This window comes from Salvelinus fontinalis, chromosome 8 (assembly GCF_029448725.1).
Source record: "Salvelinus fontinalis isolate EN_2023a chromosome 8, ASM2944872v1, whole genome shotgun sequence".
Taxonomy (NCBI): domain Eukaryota; kingdom Metazoa; phylum Chordata; class Actinopteri; order Salmoniformes; family Salmonidae; genus Salvelinus; species Salvelinus fontinalis.
Window position 1 is genome coordinate 17,717,878 of NC_074672.1, and position 21,397 is coordinate 17,739,274.

The window sequence follows — 21,397 nt, forward strand, 5'->3', positions numbered from 1 at the left end:
CATGCATTTTGGAGCTGCCTTACTCAAGAAAGCAAAAAAGAGACCATGCTTTCATCAACTTTATTAATTCAATAGATTTTTTTTTACATTGTTTGCAAACTGATGTGTTATTTTGTATTATTATTAAACATATTTTTTGCTATACACATGGGGCTCTGCCCCCACCTGCCCTGAATGAGTAGTCTCCAATTTAAGGATTCTGGACAGCACTGATCATTTATAGCTACTGTAAACTGTGTACGTGACTAATACAATGCCAGTAGGTATTACTCCGTCCGTGCCACCTGCGTGCATGCATGCACTTCTGCCATCCTCCACATCAGCATTTTTAAAATAATGGCACACGTTTTAAACGATGTACTACTTTTATTTTGCCAAGCGTATATTAGTAAATAATTCCGTGAATGGGTACCATAATTCATGAAATAAATCAAGATCAGAGAAAATGCGTCTCCGAACTACTTTCTCTAAATCGAACGAACGTGGAGGGACTAATTCCTGTCCTCTCTTCCACTCAAATAACTCAGCTGTCGTAGTACTAGTAGTTGAGAGACTTGAGGTTGCGCTTAGGCAATGATGAAACTAAGATGGCGTTTAAACCCAGACAGGATGAACGGGGGATAGCGAAATTGGTCACAAATTGATTTGATGGGGACATCATTCTCACAGAGATGCTCGTTTACAAGCAAATGAGTCTTCAAAGTGGACCATCTTTAAACTTATAATCAAACAGAAGGGGGTATATGGGGGAAGCGACGCTGAAAACGGGCAACTTTACGTGAGCTATCTGGACCTTGCTTGCTAGCTAACGTTAGCTCGTAACATTACTAGCTACAGTAGCTAGCTAACGTAGGTAACGTTAGCCAGCCGAGCTAAACAACAACAACACTGTCAACAGGGAGGAGGGTAGTCTCAGGAGAAGTAATTGTCTACGGGATTGTCCGGAGTATTTTGATTCAAAATAAAACAATTCATATCTGTCTTGGGACAGGTACGAAACAGAGAAGGAACCAATATTTCCAGTGAAACTTACACGCCAATTCGCAGTGCTACCCGAGACCGGAGGTGCTGCCTGGGATGGGCTGAAAAGTGGAGGCCGTAACGTTAGCTTCAGCCACAGTAATCGTGACCCAGTGCTGAACAATAGACCCCGTGAGCTTTCAAGACACCTACACGGCCCATCATATTATTGGTGACACCTGAGTCCATCATTTCCTCTGATCACGTTGAACGTGTCAGGCAGAGTTGCTGTCCAAGTGCCAGCTAACGTTATCTAACATGTAAGTCTAATAACGTTAGCTATACTCTAGCTAGCCATATTTCTTATCCGGTAAGTTAGCTAAGATGCTAGCTAGAGAAATCCTAGTTAGCAACTAACTAACTACAGTGAAACTTAAAATAAACCAAACAGCTTGGGATTGTCTTAGCTTGTCAGTCACCAAGGACCTCCCGTTATGTAGCTAGGTATGTGACAAATTACCCATATTTTGTGATATTTGACAATGGCTATATTCATTTGTTTCCTAACTTGAATCCCCATATTTGGTCTTGCAAATGGGAGCGTGGATGGATGCAATCAGGCCTTTAAATCCTGTGACGTTTTTATGTTGAGGTTAGTGGCTTTAGCTATATTTAGAGAATATGTCCAGAATTTGTGTAGGAAGCTTCCTCAAATGTCTTGATCATTATTTTCTATTAAAAGGAAATGTAGGACGCCTTCAGATTGGTCCTGTGAAATGAATTGTAGGAAACAAACCATATCCCAGACAGTATGAGTATTTTTATATCACCAAGTATCAACATACTTTGTTAGTTAGTGAATTATTTTCTGTTGATGACCAAACACCAATTTGACCTTATGAGACAAGAATGACACCATGTAAGAAGTGCATTATTTGCTGTGTCTGTAAGGTAGGGGGAGGGGAGAACAGTTACAAAGAACGCCTCCCCCATATTGAGTTAACAGGTTTGAGTTTTTGGTGTTTTACTAGATTGACGGTTCCATGATGTTCCAAAGACTTATTCCAACTATTAGAACATGATTCAATTCAAAGACATTATTCACAAGTAGAATAATCATGTAACGTTTGTGAAACAATGGCCATTCAAAATTGTAGGTTGTGTCCCTTAAGGCCCTTTGTTTGATCTGATGAAAAACATGCTCTAAAGCATTGTTAATGTATCCAATTCAATTTATGGTACTGTACAAATGAATTTTTGAAGAACTGGTAGTCCCATAAGGAAATATCCCTTGTGATTATTTTCTCCTTAGCCTAACCTGGAACTCGGAGTGGACATTTTCAAGAAATGCATTTGAAATATACATTTTTTTATAGTAGATGTGTTATGTAGAATGCGTTGTTTACAAAGACTCCAATAACTACATAAACAATCTTAGGTTTGGGGTTATGATAGTGTAAGATGGTTTTTCCAGCCTTATAAGACATGCATAAATGTATTCGTCAAGAATCAATGGGTAGCCTATATCATTAATTGAAATGACCATTGATTAGCAAGAAATCTTACATTGTGCCCGGACTTCTCATGGTGACAGTTATTTTGACTGCCAATCTGCTTAGCTAAGTAAGTAGCTGCACTGTGTAGTGACTTGACATGCAGATTTGACCTTACCTGTTGCCAGGGCGATGGAGGGGGAAGACTTTGTGCCTCCTCCGGAGTGCCCAGTTTTCGAGCCATCATGGGAGGAGTTTCAGGATCCCCTGGGCTACATTGCCAAGATCCGTCCAATTGCAGAGAAGTCTGGAATCTGCAAGATTCGTCCTCCTGCTGTAAGTGTTTACTGGTGACATGCATCTATCATTTAACCTCATGAAACCTGTGTGGAGTTGAATATGGTTGTTTTCCTCTGACCTTAATCAATCTGGTGTAGTCTCACTTTTATTTGTGTTTCTTTGTGTGTCTAGCAAACACAAGTACATTTTCTCTTTCTTTCAAGCTGAGCACAGGATTTAGTGATTGCAGGATGACAAGTGTTTACATCAAACATAGACATTGATCAAAGCTTTCCTTTCCCCACAGGACTGGCAGCCACCCTTTGCTGTGGAGGTGGATAGCTTCCGCTTCACACCCCGTATACAGAGACTTAATGAGCTGGAGGTTCGTCTCTCTCCTCATATATTGTATCATTGTATAGTTGAGTCTCAGAAATGGAATGAATAGAACGGTCATCCCCATTCAAGTCAATGATGGCATAATGGGTAGACTAGCATCCATTTTGAGTGTACCCATGCCAGAAAGTAAAAGCAGGAAGTGTACCTGTGCTGTGATTTGAGTCAACTCAACTGACATTACACAAAATACTTTCCATTGCATGGGCTACATCAGTTAGCATGATTTGGAGAGAGAAACTACGTTACCATGGCAATCCATCATCAGGCAGACATTACTCATGTTAACATGAGTTTAGCAGTCAAATTGCCAGGGTTAGAGCTTCCAAGCCTGTTCTGTTTCTATGGGTTGATATTGAAGAACTGTTTTAGAAGTCACGTGTTCTGGTTGACCCAAAGATTATATTTTAGTTTTCAGTCCATTCAAATAATATTCAATCCTGACCCCCCCCCACCCCAGGCGGAAACACGAGTCAAGCTAAACTACTTGGACCGGATCGCCAAGTTCTGGGAGATCCAGGGATCCTCTCTCAAGATCCCAAACATCGAGAGGCGCATCCTGGACCTCTTCAGCCTGTCCAAGGTGCCGGAGCTGACTGACCCATGTTTTTAATTTCTCAGTAAACCCCCTGTTGCATGTATTATTTCTGTAAAACTAAAAAAATAAGACCTATTGAGACTTACCATTGCTAACACTATCCAATAGTACTTTAGCCAGTAAAACTGAGCTGTCTGCACTTGTATTATTTTGTGTTGTAGGTTGTGATAGAGGAGGGAGGGTTTGATATAGTCAGTAAGGAGAGGCGCTGGGCTCGCGTGGCCCAGAAGCTTGGCTACCCTCCAGGCAAGAACATTGGCTCCCTCCTGCGCTCACACTACGAGAGGATTGTCTACCCCTTTGAGGTGTTCCACACTGGTGCCAGCCTGCCGGTAACGCTACTCACCCACTTTGCTCCTGCTCTTTTGTGCTTATACAAGCGATCTATCAACTCTGATCTATAAAATAGAATTCGACATGCATTGACTTACATTCTTTATTTGTTTAGTCAGTAGAAATTTCTAAACACCATTTAGAAATGGTGTCCATCCATAGTCATGAATGTAGAAGAGGGTTTCACCCCATGATTTCTGTGTGTAGCAGACTAAGCCAAAGCTATATGATGGAGAGGAGGTGCATAGAGAATACAAGCCTCACTCCATCCCCCTACGCCAGTCTGTCCAGCCCTCCAAGACGAGCAGCTACGGACGCAGAGCCAATCGTCTCCAGCCAGACGTGAGTGACAGCACACAAGCTCCAATGACCGACGTACATCATTTCCCTCTTAACAGTATCAGTCGTGTGTATAGTTCACAGATACTAATAGAAGTTGGTTAATTTGACTCATTTCCATGATCATGTTGATCGTTCCAAGGATGTAAGCATTCACTCTCCACAACCATAATCTGTTAGTAGCCATATTTAACCAGTCTCGTTCAGGAATGGTGTCCAAATCTATTCATTGGGTGGTGATGTACCGTCTTCTGAGAACTGCTAGTGAAACTACTGATCTGCAACGGTTCACAGATCTCAGCTAGAGTAACACCTGCCGTTAACACATTTTACTCGTAGGTTTTTCACACTGATTGTTTTATCTTGTAGGTAGACTATCAGTGATGGATTTTGGTTAGGCAGGAAGTTAAAGTTGTCATACGCCCATACAATCATGTAATAATACTCATCTCTTTTGGCATTGAAAAGTGGAATTACTTTTCATTCATATCGTTGTATTCCTAACTTAATCCGATTTGAAATGACGTAATACCAAATTAGTCATTAATCCAAATGAATTGAATCTGAGTTCCAGCTCTTTCTCTCCAAATTGGAAAGGAACATCTAGATGGACCCGACGATGCGCTCAGAACGCAACCAGCATGCTTGCTCTGTGTACCGCTACGCTGCTGCTATGGTGTCTGCTGCTACTGCCATTTGCCCCATGTTACACTAGCTCTCGTTATATGCTATATGTCACCCTATATCTCCCTCTTCCTTTCTCTCTTTCCCTCTTTCAACACCACCGATTTGTTCATTTTGTCACCCCTGCCATTGAACATTGCTAACCCATTGTAGTTACCTGTAGGGTACCCATGTCTTTCACCCATAGAATACATTTTGTTTGTACCATTTAGCATTTTAAAGTGGTGGTGTGGTGAGATCTTTTGATTTGCTTCCTCATATGCCTTACTCCAGATTTGATTTGAACGATGGCAAGAAATGCTTAAAGGGATAGTGTGAGATTTTGGACATCTACTTACCCAGAGTTAGATGAAGTCAAGTATACCATTTTTGTGTCTGCCTCCAGTATGAAGGACGTTTAAAGTTGTTTCGTGTGTGTGTGAAAGAGAGCTTTCATAACAGCTTCAAGACAAATTAGTAATGAACAGTAGCTTATTTTCCAAATATTCCAACCTAAGAAGGTATTGTCCTAAAGTTGCCGCTTTCAAGAATAAAAGTCGATAGCCTAGTCTATTATTTGCAATGTATTTTATGAGGCAACTATTGTCCAGCCTTGTATAGACTAACCTAACTCACTAAGACAGCCCGGTCCTAATCAAACTCCCATTGTTTGTGTGTCACACAGACACACACACGAACCTGTTCCATGCTGAAGCTCCTCCACCAGAAAAATGAATACGAGAACAGATTTGCCTCCCTTTAGCCTCAGCCCAGGCTTTCTTACGTCGTGATTCGTACTAGTTGTAGCATTCCATTTAGCACTGTTATTTTAGCTAAGTTAAAAAATAAAATAAAAATTTCAAATAAATGCGAATAGTTGGGTTGGTCAATATAACAGTGTTTTATGGGTACATAATCATGATGGGACAAAGGTTGCCCAACCGTAACTGGAAGTCTACCAGAACAGCTAGCACTGGATGCAGAGCCATAGAAATGGTATCCGTGATTTAATCTGACCCTGGGTAAGTAGAGAAAGGGCTTAAAATCTTGCACTGTCCCATTTAAACTTTACACTGAGATGTCATCGGATTGGTCATAGCCCACCATAAGAATCTGATGATATGGTTTTGTTTTAAACCCACGTAAGCATCCTTGTGTGTGTTTAATTTTCAGCTGAAGTGTTTTATTACCTAGGCCAGGGGTCTCCAACCCTGTTCCTGGAGAGCTACCCTCCTGTGGACTTTCGCCCCAACCCAAGTTGTCACTAACCTAGTTCAGCTTATCAACCAGCTAATTGATTAGAATCGGGTGTGCTAGATGAGGGTTGGGGTGAACCTGCATGACGGTAGTTCTCCAGGTACAGGGTTGGAGAGACCTAGGCTATGCGTTCTCTGAGGGCTCAGTTCTAAACGGATCAAAAAGACCTTGTGATGTGATCAGTACAAGCACAGCTATATTTGGCAAACACATGGTCTACCCACGCCTATTACAGTCAAACACAAGTCATTCTATTTCATCACACCAGATTTTTATCTCTTCATATACATTTTCACTCTTCCAATGGCTGTTTTTTTTCTTCTCCTCGGCCATTTCTTTTTCTTCCTCCTCCTGTCTCAGTTCTTTGTTGCTGTTGTTGTCTTCCTATGCAGGGTCCAGAGGATTCTGCCCCCCACCCTCTCTCCACTGGCTCTCAACACATCTCTACATCGGTACTGCCTGTCTCTCTTGAGCACAATGCGAGTCCTCGCTCTCTCCTGGCTCTACCCTCGCCCCATGTCTCTGTCTGCCTCGGTTTCTCTAGCAGCAAACCCCTCGCTCTCTCGTCTTTTTTTTTTTTGCGGCAGGGCCCTTGCCGTCCTTTTCTAACTCTTAACAAACATCACCATTCAACAGCCTAGCATCAAGCTTTAGCTGTCTTTAGCCCTTATCCCACTCACCCACCCACTCACTGTTTGTCCCTGGCAACAACTTATGCAAATGCATTAGCAATTATCTGTCTCGCCTGTACTTGTTTATGAAATCAGTGTGAATCTCTCTCTCCCCTCTTATCTCTTTACTGTTAGTCAGTCTGTGCGTCCTTTCTTAACGCTTCCATTCCCTCACTTCTGCAGCGCTATTGTGGGACTGCTTGTGCTCTGCTGAGTGCAGTTGATCACCAGTGGGTTGTGTTTGACAAGAAACCCGTTAGACACTCCACTTGGCCTTTTGAGAAAGTAAAATATTTGGAAAATGCAAACACAGCTTTGTACATTTTATGCTCTGAAGCATTGCCCCATCAAAAGTTTTACAGATTTAGGATCTGAGGCAGATGACGCCTCACAACCTCGATTTGAATGCATTTTTAATTGTATTAATCACTCAGTTCAGCTGAGTTGAGACTTGTATGTAGGTTCCCCAAATTAGTTTCCTTTGTTGGTACGTGTGTTTGGATGCTTTTTCTTATAACACGGTGGTGGGTCGTTACCTTTGTTTAATAACTGTCAATAGTCAAAGATGTACTGTATGTAGAGGTTGTACTCTACTTGCTGACCCTCTAGTACTACTATTCTCCCTTATCCTCACACCATCTCCTGACCCCTTGACCCTTCTGCTTCTCCATTCCCTCTCAGTATACCTGAAAGTGTATTGGTGTTGCTCCCATCACATCTCCATACTGACTTTTTGCCATCTGTCACCCTAGCCTGATCCCACAGAGGAGGACATAGAGAAGAACCCAGAGCTGAAGAAACTACAGATTTACGGTGCAGGGCCTAAGATGATGGGGCTAGGACTGGTGCCCAGGAATAAGAGCATTCCCAAGAAAGGTAACACAACTCTGCTACAATCCTTCACCCCCCCCTACTTGGGTCTGAAATGTGGGCTCTGGTCATAAAGTAGTATCATATAGAATACGTTGCAATTTTGGATGCATGTTGACCACTTCTCCGATTTCCCCTCCTTCCAGAAGAGCTGCCTCAGACTGTGACTGTCCGGGCTGCAGCCCCTGCTGTCCAGGTCAAGGATCAGCCAGGGGAGGTCAAAGAGAAAGGAGGAGATGGCAGCACAGCCACAACGGCTCCTCCTCCCTCTGATGCCACGATAAAGAGTGAGGTGAAGAAAGAGGAAGAGAAACATGAAGGTGGAGAAGCTCATGACAACGGGGACCAAGACGGTGGTGAAAACGGTGACGGGCCCTGCACCAAGATGACCATGAGGCTAAGACGTAACCTCGGCAACCCTCAGTTTGTAAGGGCCTTAGCCTCCATTCACGCTTATGGGCAAGTTATACAGGCACAGATTAAGGCTTGTCCTGGACTAAGAAGCCTGGTCACTGGAGATTCTCTGTCTGGGAATCAAGCACTGTAGGTTATGTCTGATTCAAAACCAGATGTTATAGCTATTCGAATCATAAGGTGGCAATTTAAATGGGAAAATAAATAAAACTAGTTGAACACCATCTATGCTGCCAGTCATTTAATGGGTAAACAATTTACATTTACCATTTCGTTAGTCAGCTCCTTTCCAACATATTTGAGTGTGGCAATTTAAATGCAGAACTTTAATTCTGTTTCACTTATCTGTTCTGTGTTCTGCTAAGGTGGATTCGTTTGTGTGCCGGATGTGTGGCCGTGGCGACGAGGATGAGAAGCTCCTGCTGTGTGACGGTTGTGATGACAACTACCACACCTTCTGTCTGCTGCCCCCTCTCACTGAGGCCCCCAAGGGCAACTGGCGCTGCCCAAAATGTGTGGCCGAGGTGAGAGCGTCATGAGCCACGTTTCCATCCACAGAGTAGTCATACCGTCTATAAATAAATGATTACGACAGCTGTGATGGAAACAGGAAGTTTCAGTACAATTTCATGAATGCCGCCAGATAATTTGTTCAATCGACATAGTGGGATCTTTTTGTGTCGGTAAAAGTAATTACCTCTATGGGAGAAATGGCAGTGGAAACACTTTTTTTTATGCGTAAATATTGATATATAAACCATCATATCGAAGTAAACTTGGAGTCACGCGATGACATGTTGTGTGGTCCTCCCACTATGACTCAGGAAACCATGCAGTGTATTAGGCGACAGATGAAATAAGTTAAGTGGGAACTTCACTGGGTGGTGAAAGTGCACAGTGATGAGCTTGATGCACCTTTCAATAAATATGGAGTGGCTTATTCTGGTGACATGATGCTTGACTGCTGTTTGACAAATGTAAATATTCTCTCTCTTATCCATAATAATGTCATACTATCCTACCCCCACTGAATCTGCCAGCCGTTGGCTAGAGTGCACGTACGTAGACCAGAGTAGACACATTTTCTATTTTACCCAACAGCTTCTGTGTCAAAACTATCAGTAGAGTAGAAAATGTGATGGACATTTTTGTATTCGGTACATGAGAAAGTCCATTTTGTGTGCACTATGTCATCACGCACTGATTTGGTGGAAACACGCATATTTTCTTTATGCAGATATTTGAATAGTCACATTCATCTGTCACAAATTGGATGGAAAACTAGCTATTGAGAACCACAACATCCTGTTTTCAAACAAACATCTTGCTATGTGTCTGCAGCCATCCACCGTCTAATTCATCTGGAGCCTCTGTGTGTATTTTAACCTGAGGAGTCTGGAGCCTCTGTGTATATTTTAACCTGAGGAGTCTGGAGCCTCTGTGTGTATATTTTAACCTGAGGAGTCTGGAGCCTCTGTGTGTATATTTTAACCTGAGGAGTCTGGAGCCTCTGTGTATATTTTAACCTGAGGAGTCTGGAGCCTCTGTGTGTATATTTTAACCTGAGGAGTCTGGAGCCTCTGTGTGTATATTTTAACCTGAGGAGTCTGGAGCCTCTGTGTGTGTGTATATTTTAACCTGAGGAGTCTGGAGCCTCTGTGTGTATGTATATTTTAACCTGAGGAGTCTGGAGCCTCTGTGTGTGTGTATATTTTAACCTGAGGAGTCTGGACCCTCTGTGTGTATGGATATTTTAACCTGAGGAGTCTGGACCCTCTGTGTGTATGGATATTTTAACCTGAGGAGTCTGGAGCCTCTGTGTGTATGGATATTTTAACCTGAGGAGTCTGGAGCCTCTGTGTGTATGGATATTTTAACCTGAGGAGTCTGGAGCCTCTGTGTGTATGGATATTTTAACCTGAGGAGTCTGGAGCCTCTGTGTGTATGTATATTTTAACCTGAGGAGTCTGGAGCCATTGAAGCAGTTTTCTGGTAGATGTGGCTTGTATGGGAAACGTGTGTTTGATGGAACCCGGGGCTGGACGCCTGGTCAGAAGAATTCTGTCTATTGAACACAGGCTATTGATATGTACACCTGTCAGGAAAAACACTGGACATAAACTTTTGCATTATAGTCGTCTGTATGTCTGGTAACTATTTGATTTGCCTCCATCCAATCCATTTCTTCAATGGCCTCTTGTCTGCCTCTCTTCTTCCCTCCAGGAGTGTAAGAGGCCAGCGGAGGCCTTTGGTTTTGAGCAGGCTACTAGAGAATACACCCTGCAGAGTTTTGGGGAGATGGCTGACACCTTCAAAGCAGACTACTTCAACATGCCTGTCCATGTAAGTGCCTCTACAAACTATAAATTAATGCTTTGCTCTGATGTGGCGATAAACTAGTCCTTACTAATGAAGACATGCTAGTTGATTATATTGATACATTATTCTTCTCCCATATGAGTTTTTTTGTTGGTGAGTTTGTTACAAATGTCTGTGTGTAGATGGTTCCGACAGAGCTGGTGGAGAGAGAGTTCTGGCGCTTGGTCAGTAGTATAGAGGAGGACGTGACAGTGGAGTATGGAGCAGACATCCACTCGAAAGATTTTGGCAGTGGATTCCCCATGAACAACGGCATGAAGAACCTCTCACAAGAGGAAGCGGTAACTAGCTATCAGCCTTTTCATATCTCACTCCTGTTGTCTTCTCATTTTCCTTATATATATATTTATTTATTTAAATATACCGTGTTTGTCTATTCCGCTCTCATTGATATGCCATTAATATGATCCTTGTACAACATGTATAAAACAATATATATTTCCTCCAGAACTAAACCTGCACAGTTTAGTCTGACCCTCTTGCTGCCCTCTTCTGTGTCTGCAGGACTATGCCCGGAGTGGCTGGAACCTGAACGTGATGCCAGTTCTGGAGCAGTCCCTGCTGTGCCACATCAACGCAGACATCTCTGGCATGAAGGTGCCCTGGCTCTACGTGGGCATGGTCTTCTCCGCTTTCTGCTGGCACATTGAAGACCACTGGAGCTACTCCATCAACTACCTGCACTGGTAAAGAGGACACTACCTGTATACACAAAACATTACAACTCCTACAGGAGACATGGGGTATTAATAGGTAGTTCATCTGTAGATGGTGGAGATTGTCCTTTTATGGCCCATAGCTTTATATAGGACTAGTGAGAAACCCTGTTCGCATCTCCCCCTCTCTCTCTGTTCCTCTCTCTTCCCTCGCTGTTCCCTTTACCTCTCCCTCCTCTCTCTGTCCTCCTCTCCTCCTCCAGGGGTGAGCCTAAGACGTGGTACGGGGTTCCCTCTGTAGCAGCAGAGCGGTTAGAGGAAGTGATGAAGAAGCTGACCCCAGAGCTGTTTGAATTCCAGCCTGACCTCCTCCACCAGCTGGTCACTATTATGAACCCCAACATCCTCATGGCTCACGGTGTCCCGGTAAGTCACACACACACCAGAGTATGTGAGCGGAGAGTGGAGCGTGCCCAATTTGACTGGAGCGTGGAGCGAGTTTCCCAAAGGCTGGAGCGTCGGTCTTCTCGTCCGCTCCAATTTGACTTCACAAGCTCAGGGCATGCCCGGCCCAGAATGCATTTGTAGTCTACTTGTGTGCTGCTCTAGCCCCTTGCTTTAGCTACTGTCATGGAGTTCGCTATATATTTTCATAAAGACACTGATAAAACACACAGCTGCTAAATCAAGGTGACTTACAAAGATTAGGACCAAGAGAGGGAGTGCAGTGATGTAATGTCCACAACTAAAGAATCATCGTGGAATCTGAAAAGACAGGTATCCCGAGAGAACGAGGGTGTCCTTGGTACGTGCACAGGCTAACAGAAAGAAATGACATGGGTAGTTAGCTAAGTGTGTCATTGTAGCAAAGTATTTCTAAACCAAAAATCTGATCTCTTAAAATGTTTGTTCTGTTATCTAGACAACAGGCATTCATTGATTTTGGCCCAATAGGCCTGGCATATTACCTCTTTCAAGGAGCTTTCTGTTTTTATAGGGTTATTTTACTTAAAATCCTTTAGGCCTACATACAGAAAGAAAAACTACTACACCCAGCCTGGCAAGAGTGGCCCAAAAGGGTGTTTATCATCCCCAGTAGCTCTGCAAGGCTGCTGGCCTGCTCTCCAGGCACCATCACATGAGCCTGAAGACACAGACTGGCCAAACGTGTGTTTCTAATATTGAATTCCAAAGTGCATTTTTTGTTTAAATTGTAATTAACAGCCTATATGTGCAATTTATAGACACTAATGATTTAATAAAACAAGTTTGATCAGATGCTGAGCGCTTAATGTCCCTGCCAGCCTAGTGTGTCGTACTTGCAAATGCTTCACTTTTTTTTTTTTTTTGTAGGCCTTGAAATAATATAGCCTAAATAAATAAATCAAATCAAAATTTATCTTAGCCTTCTTGTCTGGTTCCTGGCCTATTTAGTGTTTTAAATACTGTTTAAGAAGCGTTCATGTCGTATTAGTCACCTTTTCATGTTCTTTATTAAAATCATATGGTTTGGTTTCAATACTTCAAAACCAGATGGTAGGTCTAGGTAGTAACAAAAATAGATGGGTGTTGTTTAAAAAGTTATTTTAATGAATGGAGCAACGTGGAGCACCGCTCGATGAGCGGCTTTTCCGAACGCTCAACTCCACTCATACTGACACACACACACACACTTAGGATTGCAAGTAACACTCACAACCTCTCATACCCATACTACACCTCATAATATTATGGAGTTGAGATTATGACGAATAACTGCGAGAAATATTTGTAGACAATGGCCATTCTGATGAGTCCCTTCTGGCATTTGATCGACAGGTTGTGCGCACCAACCAATGTGCTGGCGAGTTTGTCATCACTTTCCCCAGAGCTTACCACAGCGGCTTCAATCAGGGATACAACTTTGCTGAAGCTGTCAACTTTTGCACTGCAGACTGGGTAAGGCTCTCATCTGTGTCCTGAGAACTAAACTGACTCTAATCTTCCCAACTAGGTATCTATACCTACCCTAATGGGAGTGTCGTACGTTGTTTTCAAATTGTCTCTTGCATTCACCCCCCCCACTTTCGTCAGCTGCCCGCAGGGCGCTCCTGTATCGAGCACTACCGTCGTCTGCGACGGTACTGTGTGTTCTCCCACGAGGAGCTGACCTGTAAGATGGCCGCCTGCCCAGAGAAGCTAGACCTCAACCTGGCCGCTGCCACGCACAGAGAGATGTTCAGCATCGTCCAGGAGGAGAGGGAGCTACGCAAGGGCTTGCTGGAGAGGGTGAGACTAATACATTTGAAGGAAATGGATGTTAACTCTGCCTCTCCTATAGGCCTGTCTGTGGTTTGGTCACTGACTTGAGCACTCAGTGGACTTACTTTGTGGTGTGTGTGAGTTGTTTGATTGTTGTGGCTTCTTGCGCTATATTGACTGTTTGGTTTATGTGAGTTAGTGGTGTATGTTGTGTATTACTGACTGTGTGTGTGTAAAGCAGTTTTGCTTGGCTGTGTGTAGTTTCTTAAATCCATGTGTGTGTGTTCTCTCAGGGCATCACAGAGGCTGAGAGGGAGGCGTTTGAGCTGCTACCTGATGATGAGAGGCAGTGTGATAATTGCAAGACCACCTGCTTCCTATCGGCCCTGGCCTGCTCAAACTGCACTGAACGCCTCGTCTGTCTCTACCACACTCAGGACCTCTGTAACTGCCCCACAGACAAACTCTACCTCAGGTACGACTAACTGAGTCTCTCTCTCTCTTTCTCTCTACGTATCCTTTCTTTACCGCTAGCGCCTCACACCTGACTCCTCCGTTTTTCTTCTCCCTACAGGTACAGGTACACACTGGATGAGCTGCTGGCCATGTTACACCGGCTCAAAGTGCGAGCCGAGTCGTTTGATTCCTGGGCCAACAGAGTGAAAGAGGCTCTGGAGCAGGAAGAGGGCAACAAGACAGGTCAGAACTACACACCCATAGACACAAACTATACACTTGACAAGTATACCGCTCTATACTCTTGTGTGGCTGAACTACACTTCTGTAACTGAATCATGTCCCCAAAGAAATGTCTTAAGAATGAGTGAAAATGCATATTGACTTTGAGTTCATGTTTCTCCAGGCGTCACGGATCTGGAGGTGCTGAAGGCAGAGGCAGCAGAGAAGAAGTTCCCTGACAACGAGCTGCTCCAGAGACTCAACACTGCCCTGACTGACACACAGCACTGTCAGCAGACCAGCACTGAGCTCCTCAACAAGACACTGACCAGGTAGCACACACTGCCATACCCAATGCATTTAGCTCCACGGTGACTCACATACACCATAACAAACATTGCTGTGTATGTGTTGCAGGAGGATGACCCTGGCTGAACTCAAGGCTCTAGTGGAGAAGATGGAGAACCTGCCCTGTGTGATAAGCCAGCTGGAGGACGTACAGGTGAGTAGCCTCCAGCTGGACCTGAGCCACCAGAGAGAACCAGTAACTGCTGTAGCTGTAACGTTGTAATGTCCGGCCTTCTCTTCCTTCCCTACTTCCTCTCATTCCTTTTTAATTCCCCCTTTCTCTCAGGCGGTCCTGCGTACGATAGAGGGATTCCAGACTCAGGCCCAGGCTCTAGTGAGCGACAGGGACTGGCGGCGAGACGCCCCTCCCCCAGAGCAGCTCCAGGCACTGTTGGAGCAGGGGGCTGGCTTACCTGTCGATGCCCCTGAGTGTGAGCTCCTGAAGGGGATGCAGGAGCAGAGCCGCTGGCTAGGCGAGGTGCGCCGGACCATGGGGCCCGAGGGGAGTGAGGTGACCCTGGTGGTCCTCAGGAACCTGATGGAGGCGGGCTGCATCGTGCCTCAGAGCGTTTCTGTGGAAACTGCCATGGCAGAGCTGCAGGAGCTGCTGACGATAGCAGAACGCTGGGAGGAGAAGGCCCAGATCTGTTTGGAGCAACGGTGATGGACACCTCATACTGACTCACTCTTTCATTCTCTCTTTCACCGTCATTCTCTCCTCACTGTCTCACCCACCCACACACTCATCTCTTTTTCTTTTAGACTCACTCTGTTCTCAGGTTGTTTTGCTCTTCCTAATGTCCCCTCTCTCCTGGTGTGATTGCAGGCAGAAGCACCCTCTGTCCACCTTGGAGGCCATAGTGAACGAGGCCCAGCTCATCCCAGTCAAGCTGCCCAACATCCTGTCTCTCCGGGGCTGTCTGAGCCGGGCCAGGGCCTGGGTCACTGACCTGGAGGAGATCCAGGCAAGTAGCACCAACTCTTACTGTCTGTCATAACCTGGGCCACGTTCAATTGGCAAACGTTGTGCAATGTTGAAAATACGAAATGCATGAATACAGGTCAGAGAAGTATGCTTGTTCTACAATGTACATGTCTATGACATTGTTCCACTAAGTTGTGCCTTACTTAACATAACCCAGGCTTGTCCTCTCTTCCTCTCACGTGTGTGTGTGTGTGTGTGTGTGTGTGTGTGTGTGTGTGTGTGTGTGTGTGTGTGTGTGTGTGTGTGTGTGTGTGTGTGTGTGTGTGTGTGTGTGTGTGTGTGTGTGTGTGTGTGTGTGTGTGTGTGTGTGCTGTAGAATGGGGAGCACTACCCGTGTCTGGATGACCTGGAGGGCCTGGTGGCGATAGGTAGAGACCTGCCAGTCAGGATGGAGGAGCTGAGGCAGCTGGAGCTGCAGGTAGCCAGCGCCCACTCCTGGAGAGACAAGGCCTCCAAGACCTTCCTGAAGAAGAGCAGCCAGCACAGCCTGCTACAGGTCAGACAGGCCAGGGGTGGAGCTTGTGTGGGCTTGCTTAGCTCTTCATTTACAGTTGTTTTGCCCCGCACTGGTTAAAAAGGATTTGCTGCACATATCAATCACGCTTAGTGGATAGGGAGGGAAGCCTTGGGACATAGATAGATAATGTGACTATCTGCAAACTTTGTTGAAATAAGTCTTGGGTGTATGTGAACATTGTCAGCCCTGACATGTCTTTCTATGTGAGTGTATTAGCCAGTAGTGTGTGTGTGTGTGTGTGTGTTAACATGTGACTCTTACTAACACCTTGAGCCTCACAACTTTGTCTCGCTGTAGGTGTTGTGTCCGTGCGTGGAGAAGCGTAAAGCGAGGGGAGCGGAGACGAGTTGTTTAGATGACACCGATACCAACACTCTGGGCCTTTCTGCTCAGGACCTGAGAGACCCTGGAGCCATTGTGAGTCTGCATGGAGTCTGGCCTAGCCACGTTCTAGTCTGTTCAGTGTGTTGGTGTTACCTACCAGTTTCAGAATGTCATATCCAAACAACTTGATTAGTCTCAAGGCAGTTTCTATTAGGGCTACAGCGACGCTTCAGTCACATACATACAGCATGCAGAGACCATTAAAAAGTGCATAATCTGTCTGTCCCCCTCTAGGTGACGGCGTTTAAAGAAGGAGAGCACCAGGAGAAAGGGGCTCTGCTGAGGCTCCAGCAGGTCAACCTGTCTAAACCAGGTGTGGAGAAGAAAGCAGAGAAAGAGGTAAAGACTGAGCAGGAGGACAAGGAGAACGGAGGTGGGAGGTGGGGGGAGGACACCATGGAGCTGGACACAGCTCTCCACTCTGAGAACTGTGGAAAGGGGAACGGGGACAGTAACCACACAACGACAGGCAGTGCCTCTCCTCAGTCAGTGTGTGTGTGTGGCCGGGCGCCTCGCCCCCCTCTGCTGCGCTGCCACCTGTGTAAAGACTGGTTCCACGGTGGGTGTGTCCCGTTCCCCTCCCTCCTGCTCCCCTCCTCAGCGCCCCCCACCAACCCCCTCTGCTGGTGGGACTGGGACTCACGCTTCCTGTGCCCCCGGTGCCAGCGCTCGCGGCGCCCGCGTCTGGAGACCATCCTGGCCCTGCTGGTGGCGCTCCAGAGGCTGCCCGTCCGTCTGCCAGAGGGAGAGGCTCTACAGTGTCTCACAGAGAGGGCCATCACCTGGCAGGGGCGCGCCAAGGAGGCACTGGACACCCCAGAGATACAGGGGGCACTAGAGAGGCTGCAGGAGCTTAAACAGAACCAGCCTCACAGGGAGGGAGAGGAGGACAGGAAGAAAGGGAACTGTGAGTCGGTGATAGTGCTGTCGGATTCGGAGGGAGGGGAGGGAGAGGGAGTGATAGACCTCACAGAGGAGAACTCTCCCAAGAAGACCCTAAAGAAAGAGATGAACGGTGGCACGCAGGCAGGATGTGAAAACGGCGTAAGCCGTTACAATGTAACAGGTTAGTAGCCAATATTGTAACGCCTCCAGGGCATGATGTAACCCAGACTTTTTCTCCTGTATCTGACTGTACCCCTCTGTACCTCCACCCAGGTGTGGGCTCTCTGTTGCCACTGGTCCCTTCACTAAAAGGCCCAGTGATAGAGCTGTCCCTGACCACCAGGACCCAGCTAGAGGAGTTACAGCTGGAGGGAGACCTGCTGGAGGTGTCTCTGGACCAGACCAGCATCATCCACAGGGTCCTCCAGGCTGCTTCAGAGCCACAGAGACACACACTCCAAACACTCATACTGGTGAGTGACCAGGAAACCTTTACCCTTTAGCTGTGTATGTTGTAATAGCTTAACTCCAATGGTGTTGGTCCTTTGACATTTCCCATTTAGTTACAGTCAGTAGCTCTATTAGTTTTAAACTGTCTGAATAGCGTGGGTTGATGTATCATGTTTTGTCCTGCCTCCACTTCTCTCTTCAGATTGAGCTCCAGGAGCAGAAAGGAGCGGGCCGTGGGGGGCGGGCCAAGGACAAGAGGAAGAGGAAGAGCCAGAGGGGAGACACAGAGGCGGAGGGAGGACCCCGGTCCCAGGACACCTCAGAGTCCAAGAAGACCCGGCCCCTCAACCACACTCCCTCCCACATTCCCATCCAGACACACCCTGAGGTAACGCTCACCCAGACACACCCTGAGGTAACGCTCACCCAGACACACCCTGAGGTAACGCTCACCCAGACACACCCTGAGGTAACGCTCACCCAGACACACCCTGAGGTAACGCTCACCCAGACACACCCTGAGGTAACGCTCACCCAGACACACCCTGAGGTAACGCTCACCCAGACACACCCTGAGGTAACGCTCACCCAGACACACCCTGAGGTAACGCTCACCCAGACACACCCTGAGGTAACGCTCACCCAGACACACCCTGAGGTAACGCTCACCCAGACACACCCTGAGGTAACGCTCACCCAGACACACCCTGAGGTAACGCTCACCCAGACACACCCTGAGGTAACGCTCACCCAGACACACCCTGAGGTAACGCTCACCCAGACACACCCTGAGGTAACGCTCACCCAGACACACCCTGAGGTAACGCTCACCCAGACACACCCTGAGGTAACGCTCACCCAGACACACCCTGGGGTAACGCTCACCCAGACACACCCTGGGGTAACGCTCACCCAGACACACCCTGGGGTAACGCTCACCCAGACACACCCTGGGGTAACGCTCACCCAGACACACCCTGGGGTAACGCTCACCCAGACACACCCTGGGGTAACGCTCACCCAGACACACCCTGGGGTAACGCTCACCCAGACACACCCTGGGGTAACGCTCACCCAGACACACCCTGGGGTAACGCTCACCCAGACACACCCTGGGGTAACGCTCACCCAGACACACCCTGGGGTAACGCTCACCCAGACACACCCTGGGGTAACGCTCACCCAGACACACCCTGGGGTAACGCTCACCCAGACACACCCTGGGGTAACGCTCACCCAGACACACCCTGGGGTAACGCTCACCCAGACACACCCTGGGGTAACGCTCACCCAGACACACCCTGGGGTAACGCTCACCCAGACACACCCTGGGGTAACGCTCACCCAGACACACCCTGGGGTAACGCTCACCCAGACACACCCTGGGGTAACGCTCACCCAGACACACCCTGGGGTAACGCTCACCCAGACACACCCTGGGGTAACGCTCACCCAGACACACCCTGGGGTAACGCTCACCCAGACACACCCTGGGGTAACGCTCACCCAGACACACCCTGGGGTAACGCTCACCCAGACACACCCTGGGGTAACGCTCACCCAGACACACCCTGGGGTAACGCTCACCCAGACACACCCTGGGGTAACGCTCACCCAGACACACCCTGGGGTAACGCTCACCCAGACACACCCTGGGGTAACGCTCACCCAGACACACCCTGGGGTAACGCTCACCCAGACACACCCTGGGGTAACGCTCACCCAGACACACCCTGGGGTAACGCTCACCCAGACACACCCTGGGGTAACGCTCACCCAGACACACCCTGGGGTAACGCTCACCCAGACACACCCTGGGGTAACGCTCACCCAGACACACCCTGGGGTAACGCTCACCCAGACACACCCTGGGGTAACGCTCACCCAGACACACCCTGGGGTAACGCTCACCCAGACACACCCTGGGGTAACGCTCACCCAGACACACCCTGGGGTAACGCTCACCCAGACACACCCTGGGGTAACGCTCACCCAGACACACCCTGGGGTAACGCTCACCCAGACACACCCTGGGGTAACGCTCACCCAGACACACCGCTCACCCAGACACACCGCTCACCCAGACACACCACTTTTGTTTTGCTCTTTTGTTTATTTTCTATTTTTAGTCCCTCGTGTATTATTTAAAATATTTGTTCAAGAGATAATTAGTTGCATTACTTATTTGAAAGAAGTTGAACCAGTTAAACTCATGCTTCTCTCTCTCTCCAACGGTCTTTGTTTCCGTCTCTTCCTCTCCCTCAGATCTTATGATATGGTTATGGATGCAACACTGGAGAAAGGAATGGTCAGACGTTTGGACATAATAGAATGGACAGATCACTCTGGGCCGAAAGACAGCGTCAAACTGTAGAAGGAAAGATGCAGGCCATCCCCAACCGTCTACAGCTCCCGCTCCCCGTCTACAGCTCCCCGTCTACAGCTCCCCCTCCCCGTCTACAGCTCCCCGTCTACAGCTCCCGCTCCCCGTCTACAGCTCCCCGTCTACAGCTCCCCCTCCCCGTCTACAGCTCCCCCTCCCCGTCTACAGCTCCCCCCCCCCCGTCTACAGCTCCCCCCCCCCGTCTACACCCCCCCCCCCCCCCCGTCTACAGCTCCCCCCCCCCGTCTACAGCTCCCCCCACCCGTCTACAGCTCCCCCCACCCGTCTACAGCTCCCCCTACCCGTCTACAGCTCCCCCTACCCGTCTACAGCTCCCCCTACCCGTCTACAGCTCCCCCCACCCGTCTACAGCTCCCCCTACCCGTCTACAGCTCCCCCTACCCGTCTACAGCTCCCCCCACCCGTCTACAGCTCCCCCCACCCGTCTACAGCTCCCCCCACCCGTCTACAGCTCCCCCCACCCGTCTACAGCTCCCCCCACCCGTCTACAGCTCCCCCCACCCGTCTACAGCTCCCCCCACCCGTCTACAGCTCCCCCGTCTATCCCATCTTCTTAAACACTAACACAGTGATTCTCTCTTTCTGAGCTCCTACATCTAGATTCTATACTCCTGTCTAATTCTCCTGCCCTCCCACTCTATTCTGATCTTTCTCTTCTGCCCTGTACTTTACACCCCCCCCCTTGTCTGTCTTTCGCTATCTACCTCCCTCCATCCTCCCAGTGAACGTGAACGGAGTGTGTGAGCTGGCTTCGTCATTGGAGAGTCTCTTGGTCTTAATTAGGGATCCAGGTCAGTCAGTCGGTATGCTATGTGTTTTCAGCTCTATTAAATGCTAGTTTGGAACAAGCCTCAGACAGACAGACACAGTGGTCCGGTTAAGTTGACCCACACATATACCCACTTACTGAAGTAGAAATGAATGATATTGATTTATTTTTCTGGGGTTTTTGGGCATGAAGCTTACTTACAGCTGAAGTTCAGTACAGTGGAAGGTTGTGAATCACAGCAGATCATAGGTGTCGATGGTCACTGTGGTAACACTTGTATTTTTTTGTATTTTATCTTGTTTGTTGATGCTGGGTTGTCAGAGGGGATTTTGCATTTTGAATAAAAACCCATTTGGATATTTTGGGAATGTTTTTTGGTGCTACTTTCCCAAAATAGGTATCTCTTTCATTCTCTCACTTTTTCTTGC

The 21,397-nt window shown here is 47.4% G+C and overlaps 1 protein-coding gene across 4 annotated transcripts; it reads left to right on the forward strand.

The window, feature by feature from the left end:
* The first annotated feature begins 347 nt into the window (after positions 1–347).
* Positions 348–20,155, forward strand: LOC129860777 (lysine-specific demethylase 5C-like). Of its 4 annotated transcripts, none has more exons than XM_055931505.1 (28): positions 348–1,280; positions 2,642–2,789; positions 3,040–3,117; positions 3,589–3,711; positions 3,888–4,058; positions 4,267–4,401; positions 6,711–6,770; positions 7,742–7,865; positions 8,006–8,286; positions 8,639–8,797; positions 10,497–10,616; positions 10,775–10,933; positions 11,157–11,338; positions 11,572–11,734; positions 13,127–13,246; positions 13,382–13,576; positions 13,843–14,024; positions 14,124–14,248; positions 14,412–14,559; positions 14,645–14,729; positions 14,862–15,235; positions 15,402–15,540; positions 15,877–16,056; positions 16,375–16,494; positions 16,696–17,527; positions 17,620–17,819; positions 17,999–18,184; positions 20,062–20,155. In XM_055931505.1, coding segments are annotated over exons 1-28 (4,800 nt in total). In that variant the 5' UTR covers positions 348–1,278; the 3' UTR covers positions 20,071–20,155. The 4 variants fall into 4 exon arrangements, with proteins under 4 accessions (XP_055787480.1, XP_055787481.1, XP_055787483.1 ...); XM_055931506.1 differs by having other exon boundaries at positions 4,270–4,401; XM_055931508.1 differs by lacking the exon at positions 6,711–6,770 and having other exon boundaries at positions 4,270–4,401.
* Positions 20,156–21,397: the final 1,242 nt, after the last annotated feature.